The sequence below is a fragment of the Bombina bombina genome, chromosome 3, assembly GCF_027579735.1.
Source record: "Bombina bombina isolate aBomBom1 chromosome 3, aBomBom1.pri, whole genome shotgun sequence".
NCBI lineage: Eukaryota > Metazoa > Chordata > Amphibia > Anura > Bombinatoridae > Bombina > Bombina bombina.
This window is the reverse complement of record NC_069501.1, coordinates 1,186,187,822-1,186,203,704: the sequence shown is the minus strand read 5'-3', so window position 1 is coordinate 1,186,203,704 and position 15,883 is coordinate 1,186,187,822. Positions and strand designations below refer to the sequence as shown.

General features: G+C 38.0%; 1 protein-coding gene across 1 annotated transcript in view; it reads left to right on the top strand.

Moving 5' to 3' along the window:
* HEPHL1 (hephaestin like 1) overlaps positions 1–15,883 on the top strand; it is a 387,436-nt gene that overhangs the window by 146,009 nt on the left and 225,544 nt on the right. The window contains exons 2-4 of the mRNA XM_053708616.1: positions 7,526–7,770; positions 12,848–13,060; positions 14,711–14,887. Coding sequence (XP_053564591.1) covers positions 7,526–7,770; positions 12,848–13,060; positions 14,711–14,887 — 635 coding nt within the window. The remainder of the gene's footprint in view (positions 1–7,525; positions 7,771–12,847; positions 13,061–14,710; positions 14,888–15,883) is intronic.

The following is a 15,883-nucleotide window of genomic DNA, read 5'->3' as shown; positions in this document are numbered from 1 at the left end:
CCTAAGTGCATAACTCTGCACTTCCCCTAAATTTGATTTAATTTTGTTACATATAATTGGTATGTTTTTTTTTCTTCTCTTGGAGAACTCACCTGTCGAATATGATGAACACGTATTGCATATTGGTGCAGCAGTAGATTTATAGTATACACACCTTTAAGGCTTTCTTATTTGTTTCAAGTTATTTGTATTTTATAGAGAGGAATAAAAGTCAGAGGCTATTATATGATGCATAAATGTTGGACTTTTAACAGAACTGTTTCATCTGCTTAGAACCATACGGCTAGATTAGTCTTGCATTAGCCTTAAAAAGCAGCGTTAAGGGGTCCTAACGCTGCTTTTTAACGCCCCCTGGTATTACGAGTCAGGCAGGAAAGGGTCTACCGCTCACTTTTTCCCCGCGATTTTAGTATACCGCAAATCCCCTTACGTCAATTGCGTATCCTATCTTTTTAATGGGATTTGCCTAACGCCGGTATTACGATCGCCTTAAAAAGTGAGAGGTAGACCCTCTCCTGTCCACACTCCTACTGCATATAAAAGCCAGTAGTTAAGAGTTTTATAGGCTAACGCCGTAACATAAAGCTCTTAACTAAAGTGCTACAAAGTACACTAACACCCATAAACTACCTATTAACCCCTAAACCGAGCCCCCCCCATCGCAAACACTATAATAAAATTATTTAACCCCTAATCTGCCAACTGGACATCGCCGCCACTTTAATAAATTTATTAACCCCTAAACCGCCGCACTCCCGCCTCGCAAACACTAGTTAAATTTGCTATATTAAATTTATTAACCCCTAAACCTAAGTCTAACCCTAACACCCCCCTAACTTAAATATAATTTAAAACGAAATAAATTTACTACTATTAAATAAATTAATCCTATTTAAAACTAAATACTTACCTATAAAATAAACCCTAAGCTAGCTACAATATAACTAATAGTTACATTGTAGCTAGTTTAGGATTTAGATTTATTTTACAGGCAACTTTGTATTTATTTTAACTAAGTAACTAAACTTAACTATTTAATAACTTCCTAGTTAAAATAAGTACAAATTTACCTGTAAAATAAATCCTAACCTAAGTTACAATTACACCTAACACTACACTATAATTAAATGAATTACCTAAACTAACTACAATTAATTACAATTAAATTAAATAAACTAAATTACGAAAAACCCCCCCACTAAATTACAGAAAATAAAAAAAGAATTACAAGAATTTTAAACTAATTACACCTAATCTAATCCCCCTAATAAAATAACCCCCCCCCCCAAATAATAAAATTCCCTACCCTATACTAAATTACAAATAGCCCTTAAAAGGGCCTTTTGCGGGGCATTGCCCCAAAGTAATCAGCTCTTTCACCTGTAAAAAAAATACAATACCACCCCCCCAACATTAAAACCCACCGCCCTCACACCCAACCCTACTCTAAAACCCACCCGATCCCCCTTAAAAAAACCTAACACTAACCCCCTGAAGATCACCCAACCTTGAGACGTCTTCACCCAGCCGGGCACAAGTGGACCTCCAGAGGGGCAGAAGTCTTCATCCGATCCGGGCAGAAGAGGTCCTCCAAGCGGCAGAAGTCTTCATCCAGGCGGCATCTTCTATCTTCATCCTTCCGGAGCGGAGCGTGTCCATCTTCAAGACATCCGACGCGGAGCATCCTCTTCATCCGACGGCCGACGACTGAATGACTGGTCCTTTAAGTGACGTCTTTCAAGATGGTGTCCCTTGAATTCCGATTGGCTGATAGAATCCTATCAGCCAATCGGATTGAACTTCAATCCAATTGGCTGATTGCATCAGCCAATAGGATTTTTCCTACCTTAATTCCGATTGGCTGATAGGATTCTATCAGCCAATCGGAATTCAAGGGATGCCATCTTGGATGACGTCATTTAAAGGACCAGTCATTCAGTCGTCGGCCGTCGGATGAAGAGGATGCTCCGCGTCGGATGTCTTGAAGATGGACCTGCTCCGGAAGGATGAAGATAGAAGATGCCGCCTGGATGAAGCCTTCTGCCGGTCTGTATGTCCTCTTCTGGACGGATGGGATGAAGACTTCGGACCCTCTGGAGGACCACTCGTGCCCGGCTGGGTGAAGACGGCTCAAGGTAGGGTGATCTTCAAGGGGGTAGTGTTAGTTTTTTTTAAGGGGGATTGGGTGGGTTTTAGAGTAGGGTTGGGTGTGTGGGTGGTGGGTTTTAATGTTGTGGGGGTATTGTATTTTTTTTTTACAGGTGAAAGAGCTGATTACTTTGGGGCAATGCCCCGCAAAAAGCCCTTTTAAGGGCTGGTAAAAGAGCTGATTACTTTGGGGCAATGCCCCGCAAAAGGCCCTTTTAAGGGCTATTTGTAATTTAGTATAGGGTAGGGCTTTTTATTATTTTGGGGGGCTTTTTTTATTTTATTAGGGGGATTAGATTAGGTGTAATTAGCTTAAAATTCTGGTAATTCTTTTTTTTTTCTGTAATTTAGTGTTTTTTTTTTCCGTAATTTAGTTTATTTAATTTAATTGTAATTAATTGTAGGTATTTTAGGTAATTAGTTTAATGATAGTGTAGTGTTAGGTGTAATTGTAACTTAGGTTAGGGTTTATTTTACAGGTAATTTTGTACTTATTTTAGCTAGGTAGTTATTAAATAGTTAATAACTATTTAATAACTTTTGTACCTAGTTAAAATAAATACAAACTTGCCTGTAAAATAAAAATAAATCCTAAGATAGCTACAATGTAATTTATTTAATTATGTTAAATTTATTTTGTTTAATTTAAATTATAATTAAGTTAGGGGGTGTTAGTGTTAGACTTAGGTTTAGGGGTTAATAACTTTATTATAGTGGCGGCGGCAGATTAGGGGTTAATAAATTTAATATAGTTGTGGCGACGTTGGGGGGGCAGATTAGGGGTTAATAAATATAATGTAGGTGTCGGCGATGTTGGGGGCAGTAGATTAGGGGTTCATAAGTATAATGTAGGTGGCAGCGGTGTCCGGAGCAGCAGATTAGGGGTTAATAATATAATGTAGGTGGCAGCGATAGTGGGGGCAGCAGATTAGGGGTTAATAAGTGTAAGATTAAGGGTGTTTAGACTCGGGGTTCATGTTAGGGTGTTAGGTGTAGACTTAAATTTCATTTTCCCATAGGAAACAATGGGGCTGCATTAGGAGCTGAACGCTGCTTTTTTGCAACGCTGGTATTGAGGTGAGATGTGGAGCTAAATTTTGCTCAATGCTCACTTTTCTGAGGCTAACGCCGGCTTGCAGAAAACTCGTAATACCAGCGTTGGCTGAAGGGAGCGGTAAGAAAAAAAGGAGCGTTAGCACCGCACACACAGCCTTACCGACAAAAACTCGTAATCTGGCCTATAGTTTGCAGAAAATGTCTGTATGATTTGATTTTTTATGTTTTGGCATATTTTTTTAATAAATGACTTAAAAAAAGGAAAATACTATGCGCGTAGAGATCCATGGACAACAGCATTACTTTGGGTTGGTCATACACGATCAGCAAACCTTTAGCGGCAAAGCTTAGAGACATAACCACATATTTATAGCCTGATGATATCACATGGGCTTGATATACAATGTGTTTTATGTAAATTAATATATACATATGTAGTTCTTGTCTTACTGTCATACAATGCCAATGATCATCTGATGGGACAGAAGACTTTATAGGTATCGAGACAACTACCTTGGGCATTCATGAAATATCCATGACTGGGAAGAATTGAAATAATGCTCTTTTAATGCTAATATATCCATCTCTATTGATCTTGCATCTGTATTGATATGATGTTATATACAGCATGTGGTGGCCACTCATCCTGTGATATTTACAGTCATTCATTCATTGAATACCCTGGTGGAAAATGGTAATAATGATATTAATGCTATTTAAATCCTAAACCCTTAACCTGTATATACACAATATGGAGAGCTAAGAGTTGAAAAACAAGTATCCTATAAACTTGTGCATTATGGGTAGAGAGATAGACTGAATTAGGAATGCAGGAGGTATGCAGATAGCAAGTCAGACATGGGCATTCTACATACACTTATCACTTTTTTCAACACTTAAATGTGTTTGCTGTGTTATTTGGCCCATTTGCTGATATGTGTGCAGGACTGGTCCACTAGTCTAACATATCTTAAAGCCACGTATTTATGTGCCATTGTGCTTTTAGGCTACAGTACATTTAGCTATATTAACTAAAGTCAGAACAGTTTTCTCATATGGGGAATATGCTCTGATTTTGCCTTATCCTCAAAAAAAGACTTTACAAGATCAGAACTCAGAGGACCATAGTTTTTTGGCAAAGCTCTGAATTTATTGAATGTAGGACATATTTTTGTTAGTTATTAATTGCACAGCTGTATTATAAAATAATAAAAAATATCAACATTGAATTTAGTGTTTCTTAAGGAGGAGCACAATCTGAGCATAATTGTTTAAATGATTATATATGTTTTGTTATACTTTCACAGACGACATGTAGGGGCCGAATTATCAAGCTCCGAATGGAGCTTGATGCCCCTGTTTCCGAAAACAGCAGTTATGAAGCAGTGGTCTTTAGACCGCTGCTCTATAACTGGTCCGCTGCCTCTGAGGCTGCGGTCTGCAATCCGCCCGATCCTATACATTTGGGCTGATTGACACCCCCTGCTATCGACCGATTGGCCACAAATCTGCAGAGGGCGGCATTGCACAAGCAGTTCTGGTGAACTGCTTGTGCAATGTTAAATGCGGACAGTGTTTGCTGTCGGCATTCAGCGATGTCTGTCAGACATGATACGCTACATCATGTTGGACAGACATTGATAAATTGGCCCCATAGACTCTACAAATAGCATTTGTGAAATGTAATTTTTTAATGATAACACTCGGTATTATTCCAGAACAATACTGCAGACACAGGGGCAAGTTGAGCAGGAACGCATAGGAACAGAGTTCCTGCACTATTTTTGCAGGAGGAACTAAGTTCCCTCTGGATAGAGAACAGAAACCCTTCAGTAAACACAGCTGCTGCTGCTGGGAGGAGCTGGAGCACAGTTTGATTAGAGGGATAGTGAGATCCTCTAGTAATGGTCAGTAACACTTCCTACAATACACTAAATGCAAGCCTGACAGTGGTCCTGCTGTGTTATCACCCCACAATGTGTGGAACACATTGTGTTAACATGTCTTTGTTGCTTGATCTGGGGTCATTTAGCGCCCCTCTGCAGAAATAAGACTATTTCACCTTAAGTGGGTAAGACGCTGTGACAGAGTAGGAGGCTCAGGCCCAAAGACAACCATTCAACCATTCATTGGATTTAATTTGCTTTCATTAACCAAAGTGTATAGATTATATACATATAAATACAGTGTGTGTATAAAATTATAATAATTGTGAGGGGGTGGAAATCTTGGTGAGTTCCCACACTTTTTTTTGTAGGACTTGATGCCTGTGCAGATAAATTACAGAACATTACTTCAAAGGACATAGAACCCAAAATTTTAAATTCATTTAACTTTCATTATCACCTTTTCTTTATTTTCTTGGTTTCTTTTGTTGAAAATCAGTGTTGCTAGATTTGGATAGAACATACAATTGTAAACAACTTTCTAATTTACTTCTATTATTCATTATCTTGTTATCTTTTGGTGAAGGAGCAGCATTGCACTACTGGCAGCTAGCTGAACACATCTAGTTAACCAATCACAAGAGACAGATGTGTGCAGGCACCAATCAGCAACTGGCTCCCACTAGTGTAGGATATGTGTATATTCTTTTTTCCACAATAGATACCAAGAGAACGAAGCACAACGATCACCTTTAAAAACAAAATTTAGAGGCTAATTTATCCTATTGTGTAATGTGCACTTATCTATTCATTTCTTATTACTGAATTGTGTTTTAGTTACAGGAACAATACATCTTCATGGTTCAGATAAAGCGTGTAATTTTAAGAGATTTTTCAAATTATTTCTATTATCAAATGTACTTTGTTCCTTTGGTATCCTTTGTTGTAAAGCATACCTAGGTAGGCTCAGGAGCAGTAATGCACTGCTAAAGCTATTTAGTGATTGGTGGCTATGTATATATGCCTCTCATCATTTGCTCACCAGGACCTCGATCACATACTTGGTGACAAGCACAAAAACCAGTGTCGCCATTTTTTTCTCAAATCGCACACAAACCCGACACAGCAGAAAAGTTACCCGCATAGATTTTTCACGGCTTGAGCATTTTTTACTTCCATATACTATCATAGAACTGGCGTTGGCAGTTGGTATCACAAAGGCAGCGCATTGACGCACGCAGAATGGATATATTTTACTCCATTTTCAGCTCGCCACACATAGGCAGGCGCAGAAACTCTTGCACACAGTGAAAAGGCAGCATACGTTCCTGAAGGGCTTAACAAACACCTAACGCATGCACACTCACATACATTTCAGCCACACATATCAAACAGTTAAACCTTTCCTGGCCACTTAAAGGGACACTAACTCCATTTTTTTCTTTTATGATTCAGATGCAATTTTAATCAACGTTCTAATTTACTCCTATTGTCAATTTTTCTTCGTTCTCTGGCAATCTTTATTTAAAAGCAGGAATGTGATGCATAGGAGCCGGCCCATTTTTGGTTGAGAACCTAGGTTATGCTTGCTTATTGGTGGGTAAATGTAAGCCTCCAATAAGCAAGCACTATCTATGGTGCTGAACCTAAAATGGGCTGGCTGCTAAACTTTACATTCCTGCTTTTAAAATAAAGATAGCAAGAGAACGAAGAAAAATTAATAATAGGAGTAAATTAGAAAGTTGATTAAAATGTCATGCTCTATCTGAATCATGAAAGAAAAAAAATTGGGTTCAGTGTCCCTTTAATTAATCAAACCAGTATCTGCCCTCTGCAAGTGTGTCAAACCAATCACAAAAAGCACAATCTCTCACCTGCAGCCTTAAAACACCTGACAGACAATGCACACCCTGATTGCCCAACGGTTTATTAATTTCTTTCGGTTTTAATTTCTGCTCTTTATTTTTAAATTACGCGTGCAATATACTGGCGTAAATTACTGGCAACTCCAGAAATGTGAAGTTGCGCACATTTCTCATTTCTGAACCTCGCCAGTTTGGCCTACTTAGCCAGTATGTCATATGGCGGCGTGTGTTATGTGATTCCCCCGATGTGCGAGGTGAACTTACGGGCAACGTGGGTTTCAGCAGTTGCGCTTCAAATTACGCAACAAATGTGATGGCGCCACAGATGTTTAAGTCTAAAATAGTGCATTGCTGCTCTTGAGCTGACTTAAACAATTTAACCCCATTGTCAGAGTGAACACTAGTTGTACGCATGCAATAGTGACATGATAACATGCTTATTAGAGCATTTTCTTTTTGCAATTTTATATTTCTATAACATTTTCTCATTTGGTGAACAAACAATAGCCCAACATTTACCGTGTTCAAATGTACATCACAATATTATATATTTTTTTTATCTCTCATCAGCAATTCAGCAACATTTTTGGAAAGAAGCACAAACAGAATAGGAAGTGTATATAAAAAAGCAATATACAAACAATTCTCCAATGGGGCGTATACCGAAGAAATAGCGAAACCAGCTTGGCTTGGTTTTCTTGGACCAATCATAAAGGCAGAAGTTGAAGATAAAATTGTTGTGCATTTAAAGAACTTTGCATCCAGACCCTACACACTCCATCCCCACGGCGTCTTCTATAAAAAGGATTCCGAAGGTAACAAACGCACCCAATCCAGTGCTCCTTGCTGGTCTGCGCTAACCCCCCCACCCCCCCACCCCCAGCAGTTTTTAAAAATTTTTCTTTTTAGCAATGGGTATTTTAGAAATTCAGATGCTGCGCCACTTACCCCATAAGCTAAGCAGAACTTGCCCCTGCTGCTCTGTATACAGCATATAATAGGTTATATGTAGAGCAGCTGACGTGTGCTCCGTTTAGCTTGTGTGGCAAATAAAAGAACATGATTTAAAGATGTTAAAGGGACAGAAAACCCCAAAATTTTATTTCATGTTTTGGATAGAACATACAATTTTAAACAACTTTCCAATTTACTTCCATTTTCAAATTTGCTTTGTTCTGTTGTTATCCTTTGCTGAAGGAACAGGATTGCACTAAAGGCAGCTAGCTGAACACATTTAGTCAGCCAATCACAAAAGACAAATGTGTGCAGGCACCAATTAGCAGCAGCTCCCACTAGTGTATGATATGTGCGTATTCTTTTTAAACTAGGGATACTAAGAGAACAAAGCACATTTCAAAATAGAAGTGAATTTAAAAGTGTCTTAAAATTACATGCTCTATCGGAATTATGAAAGTTTAATTTTGACTTTCCTATCCCTTTAACCCCTTAATGACAACTGACGTACCAGGTACGTCATGCATTAACTAACAGTTAATGACAATAGACGTACCTGGTACGTCAGTTGTCTAAGAGAGTGCTGGAAGCGATCGCAATCGCTTCCAGCAGCTCTCAGGGTATTGCAGTGATGCCTCCATATGGAGGCATCCTGCAATACCTTTTCAGAAGACTCCGATGCAGAGAGAGCCACTCTGTGGCCCTCTCTGCACCGGTAGCGATGGTGCCGGTTCGTTGGTGGGTGGGAGCACATCAGGGAGGCGGGTGGGCGGCCCATCGCTACCCGGCATCCGGTTCCTGTAAGTGCTATGTGCACGCCGGGTGCCGGGAGCGTGCGGGGGCGCGCGTGCGCGCCCGATTACATGGCCACTGACACCAATGATAAAGGAAGGGGGGACAAAAATGAATGTAATATAAATAAATATATAAGGATCTGGGAGGGGGAGGGGGTTGGGGTATTGTGGGGGGCTGCTACACTACAGAAAACATTAAAATGGCAAAAAATTGCAAAAAACAACACTTGTTTTGGGGGCAAATTGGGTACTGGCAGACAGCTGCCAGTACCCAAGATGGCGGCAATTAGGTAGGGGAGAGGGTTAGAGAGCTGGGGGGGGGATCATGGAGGTTGGGGCTAAGGCAGGGGTCCATCACAGCTAAAACATTTTAATTTTTTTTATTAAAAAAAAGAAAAACTCCTTTTATTTAGTACTGGCAGACTTTCTGCCAGTACTTAAGATGGCGGGGACAATTGTGGGGTGGGGGAGGGAAGAGAACTGTTTGGGAGGGATCAGGGGGTGGGATGTGTCAGGTGGGAGGCTGATCTCTACCCTAAAGCTAAAATTAACCCTGCAAGCTCCCTACAACCTACCTAATTAACCCCTTCACTGCTGGGCATAATTTACGTGTGGTGCGCAGCAGCATTTAGTGGCCTTCTAATTACCAAAAAGCAATGCCAAAGCCATATAAGTCTGCTATTTCTGAACAAAGGGGATCCCAAAGAAGCATTTACAACCATTTGTGCCTTAATTGCACAAGCTGTTTGTAAATAATTTCAGTGGGAAACCTAAAGTTTGTGACAAAATTTGTGAAAAAGTGAACTTTTTTTTTTATTTGATGACATTTGGCGGTGAAATGGTGGCATGAAATATACCAAAATGGGCCTAGATCAATACTTTGGGTTGTCTTCTAAAAAAATATATATACATGTCAAGGGATATTCAGGTATTCCTGACAGATATCAGGGTTCCAATGTAACTAGCGCTAATTTTGAAAAAAAGTTGTTTGGAAATAGCAAAGTGCTACTTGTATTTATGGCCCTATAACTTGCAAAAAAAGTAAAGAACATGTAAACATTGGGTATTTCTAAACTCAGGACAAAATTTAGAAACTATTTAGCATAGGTGTTTTTTGGTGATTGTAGATGTGTAACAGATTTTGGGGGTCAAAGTTAGAAAAAGTGTGTTTTTTTCAATTTTTTCCTCATATTTTATATTTTTTTTATAGGAAATTATAAGATATGATGAAAATAATGGTATCTTTAGAAAGTCCATTTAATGGCGAGAAAAACGGTATATAATATGTGTGGGTACAGTAAACGAGTAAGAGGAAAATTACAGCTAAACACAAACACCGCAGAAATGTAAAAATAGCCATTGTCATTAAGGGTAAGAAAATTGAAAAATGGTCCGGTCATTAAGGGGTTAAAAATTTTTTTTTATATGAAAAGGTTGTGTTAAAGCTCTTTTTTCTGATATTGAAACTTAAAGCGGCAGTAAAGGTAAAATTAAATGTTCATGATTAAGATAGAGCATGCAATTTTATTCAACTTTTCAATTTACTTTTATTATCAAAATTGCTTTGTTCTTTTGGTATCCTTTGTTGAGGAGTAAATCTAGGTAGGCTAATAGCTTAGGAGTGTGCACATGTCTTTAGCATTCTATGGCAGTAATGTTTGCAACTACATATAACATTTGTATAAACATTGTTGCAAACACTACTGCCAGATGACTAATGGCACGTGTATACTCCTGAGCTCTCCTAAGATTACTCTTTAACAAAGAATACAAAGAGAACTAAGCAAAATTGAGTTTAATTTTGACTTTACTGTCCCTTTAATGAAAGAGCATACTGGTGTATTGAATAGAAGTTCACTGGCTGATAAGTAAAAGTCTCACAGCTTTATTGCCCTACAAGTAGAAAAACTAAAACTATGTTTTTTTTTTAACTCTGTATAGGGAAATCCAGTTTACTAAACTTTTTAAAATAACTTCTTTTAGATGCAGCAAAGAAAAAGTGACTTTATTATCAGTAAATGTTTCATGCAACAACCTCTTTTATTAACAACACGTACTAATCCTAAATTATAGTGTAAGCCAGTGGGAGCCAACTTGTTAACACATGGGAGCCTTAAAGGGTCATGAAACCCCCCCCCCCCCCCAAAAAATGTTTAATGATTCTGATGGAGCATACATTTGTAAACAACGTTCCAATTTACTTCTTTTATCAATTTTGCTTCATTCTCTTGGTATCTTTTCTTGAAGGAGCAGCAGTGCAGGACTGGGAGCTAACTGAACACATCCGCAAGCCAATCACATGAGGCATATACGTGCAGCAACCAATCGTTAGCTAGCTGCCAGCTCCTCAGCCTACCTAGGTATAGTATTCAACAAAGGATACCAAGAGAATAAAGCACATTAGATAAAAGAAGACAATTGGAAAGATATTTAAAATTGTATGCTCCGAGTCCCAAAATATATATATTTTGATTTATATCCCTTTAAGGGGTACGAAACACACATCTAATAAAATATTTTCTAAAATTGTCCAGTAACAGGGCCAGGGTACCCTCTGCCTGCTGCTCTCCCCTCTAGACGGCTCTGGGGAGTTGTGGATATCTTCTTTGCCCACCAACCAAAAGTCCCCTATGGCCCATATTTTTAGTTCCACTTTTTTGGGGGGCCACAAAAACTATGACACACATTTGTGGCTCTGCTTTTTCCCAGAAGCCGCAAAAACTAGTGCAGAGTGCTGCATGTGACCCACAGAGCACCAATTGTAAACCAGACAATGTTTAATCTGCTACATATCTGCAAACTATTTCTACCTTATTTTATTCTTTTTTGTTTTTGTTTTAAAGTCTGTACAAGTCGTAACAATGAACTCCCCAGACTTTACATTAGCAATTAAAGGGACATGCCAGTCAAAATTTAAATGCACATAGATTAATTACAGTTTTAGTGTTAACATTTTTCTCTGCACGTGCATGTGAAGCATAACTAGATATTTCCATTGCTATAGTGAGGCTTGCATCATGTCAGCAATTTAAACATTTAGCTATTACCAAATGATTCAATCACCTTAGGCTCTCTGAGCAAGTGCTGTGTGTAAAATGCTGGTTTTGCTAGAAGTAGTATTGCTAATACACGTATGTTGCAAATGCTTCTTTTCAAAATTGTAATGCACCCATGTCCATTCAAATTTTGGCTGAAATGTCCCTTTAAACCTAACTGTGAACTCCCCAGAGATCTATTGGCAATTTACCCTAACCTTAACCTCCCTATACAACACCTGTAGTTTTCCTGAAAGGTAAAGTAAACATTTAAATGCTATTGTTTAAAAAGATAGATAATCCCTTTATTTACCATTCCTCAGTTTTGCATAACCAACACTGTTATAGAAATATACTTGTTACCTCTGTAATTACCTTGTATCTAAGCTTCTGCAGACTGCCCCCTTATCCCAGATCTTTTGACAGACTTGCATTTCAGGCAATTAGTGCTGACTCTTAAATAACTCCACGGGTGTGAGCACAATGTTATTTATATGAAACACATGAACTAACACCCTCTAGCTGTGAAAAACTGTCAAATGCATTCAGATAAGAGACAGACTTCAAGGACTTAGACATGAGTATATAAGCCTACCTAGGTTTAGCTTTCAACTAAGAATACCAAGAGAACAAAGCAAATTTGATGATATAAGTTAATTAGAAAGTCTATCTGAAAGTCTATCTATCTGAATCATGAAAGTTTAATTTGGAGTTTACTATCCCTTTAATTGCAAACTCTCTCATTTCACCCTAATGGCCATTAACCATAACTGCGACCCCCTGGGGTTAATATTTGTTAGGGCTTAAAAGCTGGTATATATGTAAATTAGGTTCCAATGTTTAAGTGACTGGGGTCAAAAACTCTGTGTTGGTTGGTTTTAGTGACCAGCTGTATCAGTATGGGCTGCTTCATGGAAAACTGGTGTTGCTATTTCTTTGTCTTGATTCTGATTCTTAATTGATTATTTTATAAACTTGAGATCAAGGCATGAGTGTTTTCTTTTTTAAGTCATCAGATTGTCTATTTTATTATTATTATTTTGACTGCAAAATAATATTTACACTCACATTTTAAAGGTAACCTGATTTGGATACTCTTCTTTATTCAGGGGCCTTTTATCCAGACGGGACTAAGAATGGTGATAAAAAGGATGACTCTGTTGCTCCTGGCGGCCATCATACCTACACGTGGATAGTGAAACCGGAATATGCCCCCACTTCAGAGGACCCAAACTGCCTCACCTGGATTTACCACTCCCATACTGATGCACCCAAAGATATTGCAAGCGGATTAATTGGAGCATTACTAACTTGTAAAAAAGGTGAAGCGTTGTTAGAAGGACTATGAACACTAAACTGAAGGCAATCAAATTCTGTTAAATCTTCAGCATGTCCTGTGTATGGGTTGCCACCTCGGTCATGTTTTCCTGGAGACTTATGAGTTACACATGCTCCAGGGTAAGCAGGGAGGAACATGTATTGTTCCTCTGGACATCACATGAATAGTGCTGATAAACAGTAAAATACATGTTCCTCCCTGCTTACCCTACAGCATGTGTAACTCATAGGTGTCCAGGAAAACATGGCCGAGGTGACAACCATACCTGTGGATCCTATTCTTGAAAATGTCTACACATTTTGTTTTAATTTTTTTTGTTTTCTACGGGTTGTAATAATATTTAGATTTGGTAGGATTTAAAGGGGAATTAATCTTAAAATCCCTCACTACATAGATTACTTACAAAAAATAAAAAAGCATTGCAATAAACACTGATTATTTATTTTGCCTGTATTTGCCGTAAAATACCTATTAAATAACTGCTTGTTCTACTACTTCCAGAAAGGCTGGAGTGCGCCTGTCATTTTTAAAGGGACAGGAAACCCTGATTCAAATAGAACATACAATTTTAATCAACTTTTCAAATACTTCTATTATCAGATTTGCTTCATTCTCTTGTTATCCTTTGCTGAAGGAACACTGGCAGCTATCTTAACACATTTCGTTAGCCACTCACAAGAGACAAAAGGCACCAATCAGCAGCTAGCTCCCACTACTGTAGGATATGTGCATATTATTTTTCAACAAAGGAAACTAAGAGAACAAAGCACATTTGGAAATAGAAGTGAATTTAAAAGTGTCTTAAAATGACATGCTCTATCTGAATCGTGCAAGTTTAATTTTTACTTTCCTATCCCTTTAAAGGGAAAGGAAATTCAAAATGAAACTTGCATGATTCAGATAGGGCACATCATTTTAAAACAATTTTAAATTCACTTCTATTTTCAAATGTATTTGTTCTTGGTATCCTTTGTTGAAAAGTAACATGTACATATCCTACACTACTGGGAGCTAGCTGGTAAATGGTGCACTAGGTTCTCTGCCGTGTCTCACGGCATCAGAGCAAAGTTCCCAGTGGAGCCTATGGAAGGGCGCTGTCGTCAGCGTATAGCTTCTTTCCAATGTGAACCTGAGGTCGTGTTCGTATTGTGTTCAACTTGTAATACCAGCTTAGTGGAGCACAAATGTTGCGCTCCCGTAAGCATAATTTTGCACTTCACTCATAATCTAGCCTAAAATGTTCTAACACATTAGAGTTTTTTGTTTTTGCACTTTTATATCCCTGTAACATTCTACACAATAATTGTACTAATCAGAGCACACTGCATCTGCTCCTAGATGGCTTCAGAAAATGAGATTTAGAACACAAATTTCACCAGACTTTTCAAGTTGTGTTTCCATGGGCTTGTCTTGATTTGCATAGCTTTTCTACAGTCAATACTTCAGTATTAAACTTTTCAGTAGAGGTTTAAACAAGCAAAGCAGCTATTTCAAATAAAAAAATAAAGTAAAATCAGCTATTTATAAATAATTTAAAACATTCCAGCAGGTAAAATGGATCATCGGGGAGACATTAAAGCAAGGAAAAAATTGCAGTACAATGTTCATATTTACATGTTTGCTCTTTATGTAGGGACCCTGAACAGCTTTTCAAACCGAAAGGATGTTGATAAGGACTTTGTGGTAATGTTCAGTGTTGTGGATGAAAATATGAGCTGGTACCTTGACACAAACATCCACAGTTATTGCTCGAAACCGGACACAGTAGATATAGAGGATGAGGACTTCCAGGAAAGCAACAAAATGCACGGTGAGTAGATTTGATAAGGACGGTGCAGTAACCACTAATGTAAAGGATGGTCATTATTAGTTGTAAAAAAGGCGATATTTGAGGGATTATCAGTTATACTTGCTTTGTCATTATCATTGTATTTATATCTAGCAATAATAATACAAGAACCAAAATAAAAGCATTAAAGGGATACTGAACCCAACTTTTTTGCTTTCATGATTCAGATAGAGCATGCAATTTTTAACAACTTTCTAATTTACTTATATTATCAAATTTTCTTTGTTCTCTTTGCATCTTTGCTTGAAAAAGCAGGAATGTAAGCTTACGAGATGGCCCATCTTAGGTTCAGCACCTGGGTACAGATTGCTGATTGGTGGCTAAATGTACCCACCAATTAGCAAGCGCTATCCAGGGTTTTTAACCAAAAATGGGCCGGCTTGTATGCTTGCATTCCTGCTTTTTCAAACAAAGATAACAAGAGAAAGTAAATTTTGTATTGAAATGGATACAGCTGTATCAGTTGTTTACTTCCTAATAGTGCTCATTGGCTGATAAACCCCTGCTAATAATGATTGGTTGATAGCTACTTCCTGCTATTGCTGATTGGTTGATAGGTAATTTCCTGCTATTGCTGATTGGTTGATAGGTACTACCTGCTATTGTTCATTGAGCAACTGATCGGAGGTGCCTATCAGTTAAAGAGTACTAACTGGAAGTACCTATCAGTTAATGAGCATTAGTATGAAGTGCACAACTGATGTTGGTATATTAGTTTAAATTTAATATTTGAATAGTTTTTATAACAACCCTAATCAGATGCATGTCCCAAGCCACCTGTTTAAGAAGCTACGAAGACCCAGAGCATCTTGAGAAATGTAATGATTCATCAAATATTAAATTAATCTTTCCCTTGACAATAATCTTTAATATTAAATGATTTTCTTTTTATCTATCTACTATCTGTCTGTATGTCTGTCTATCAGTATGCATGCTTCTATGCTAGGGGGAATAAAA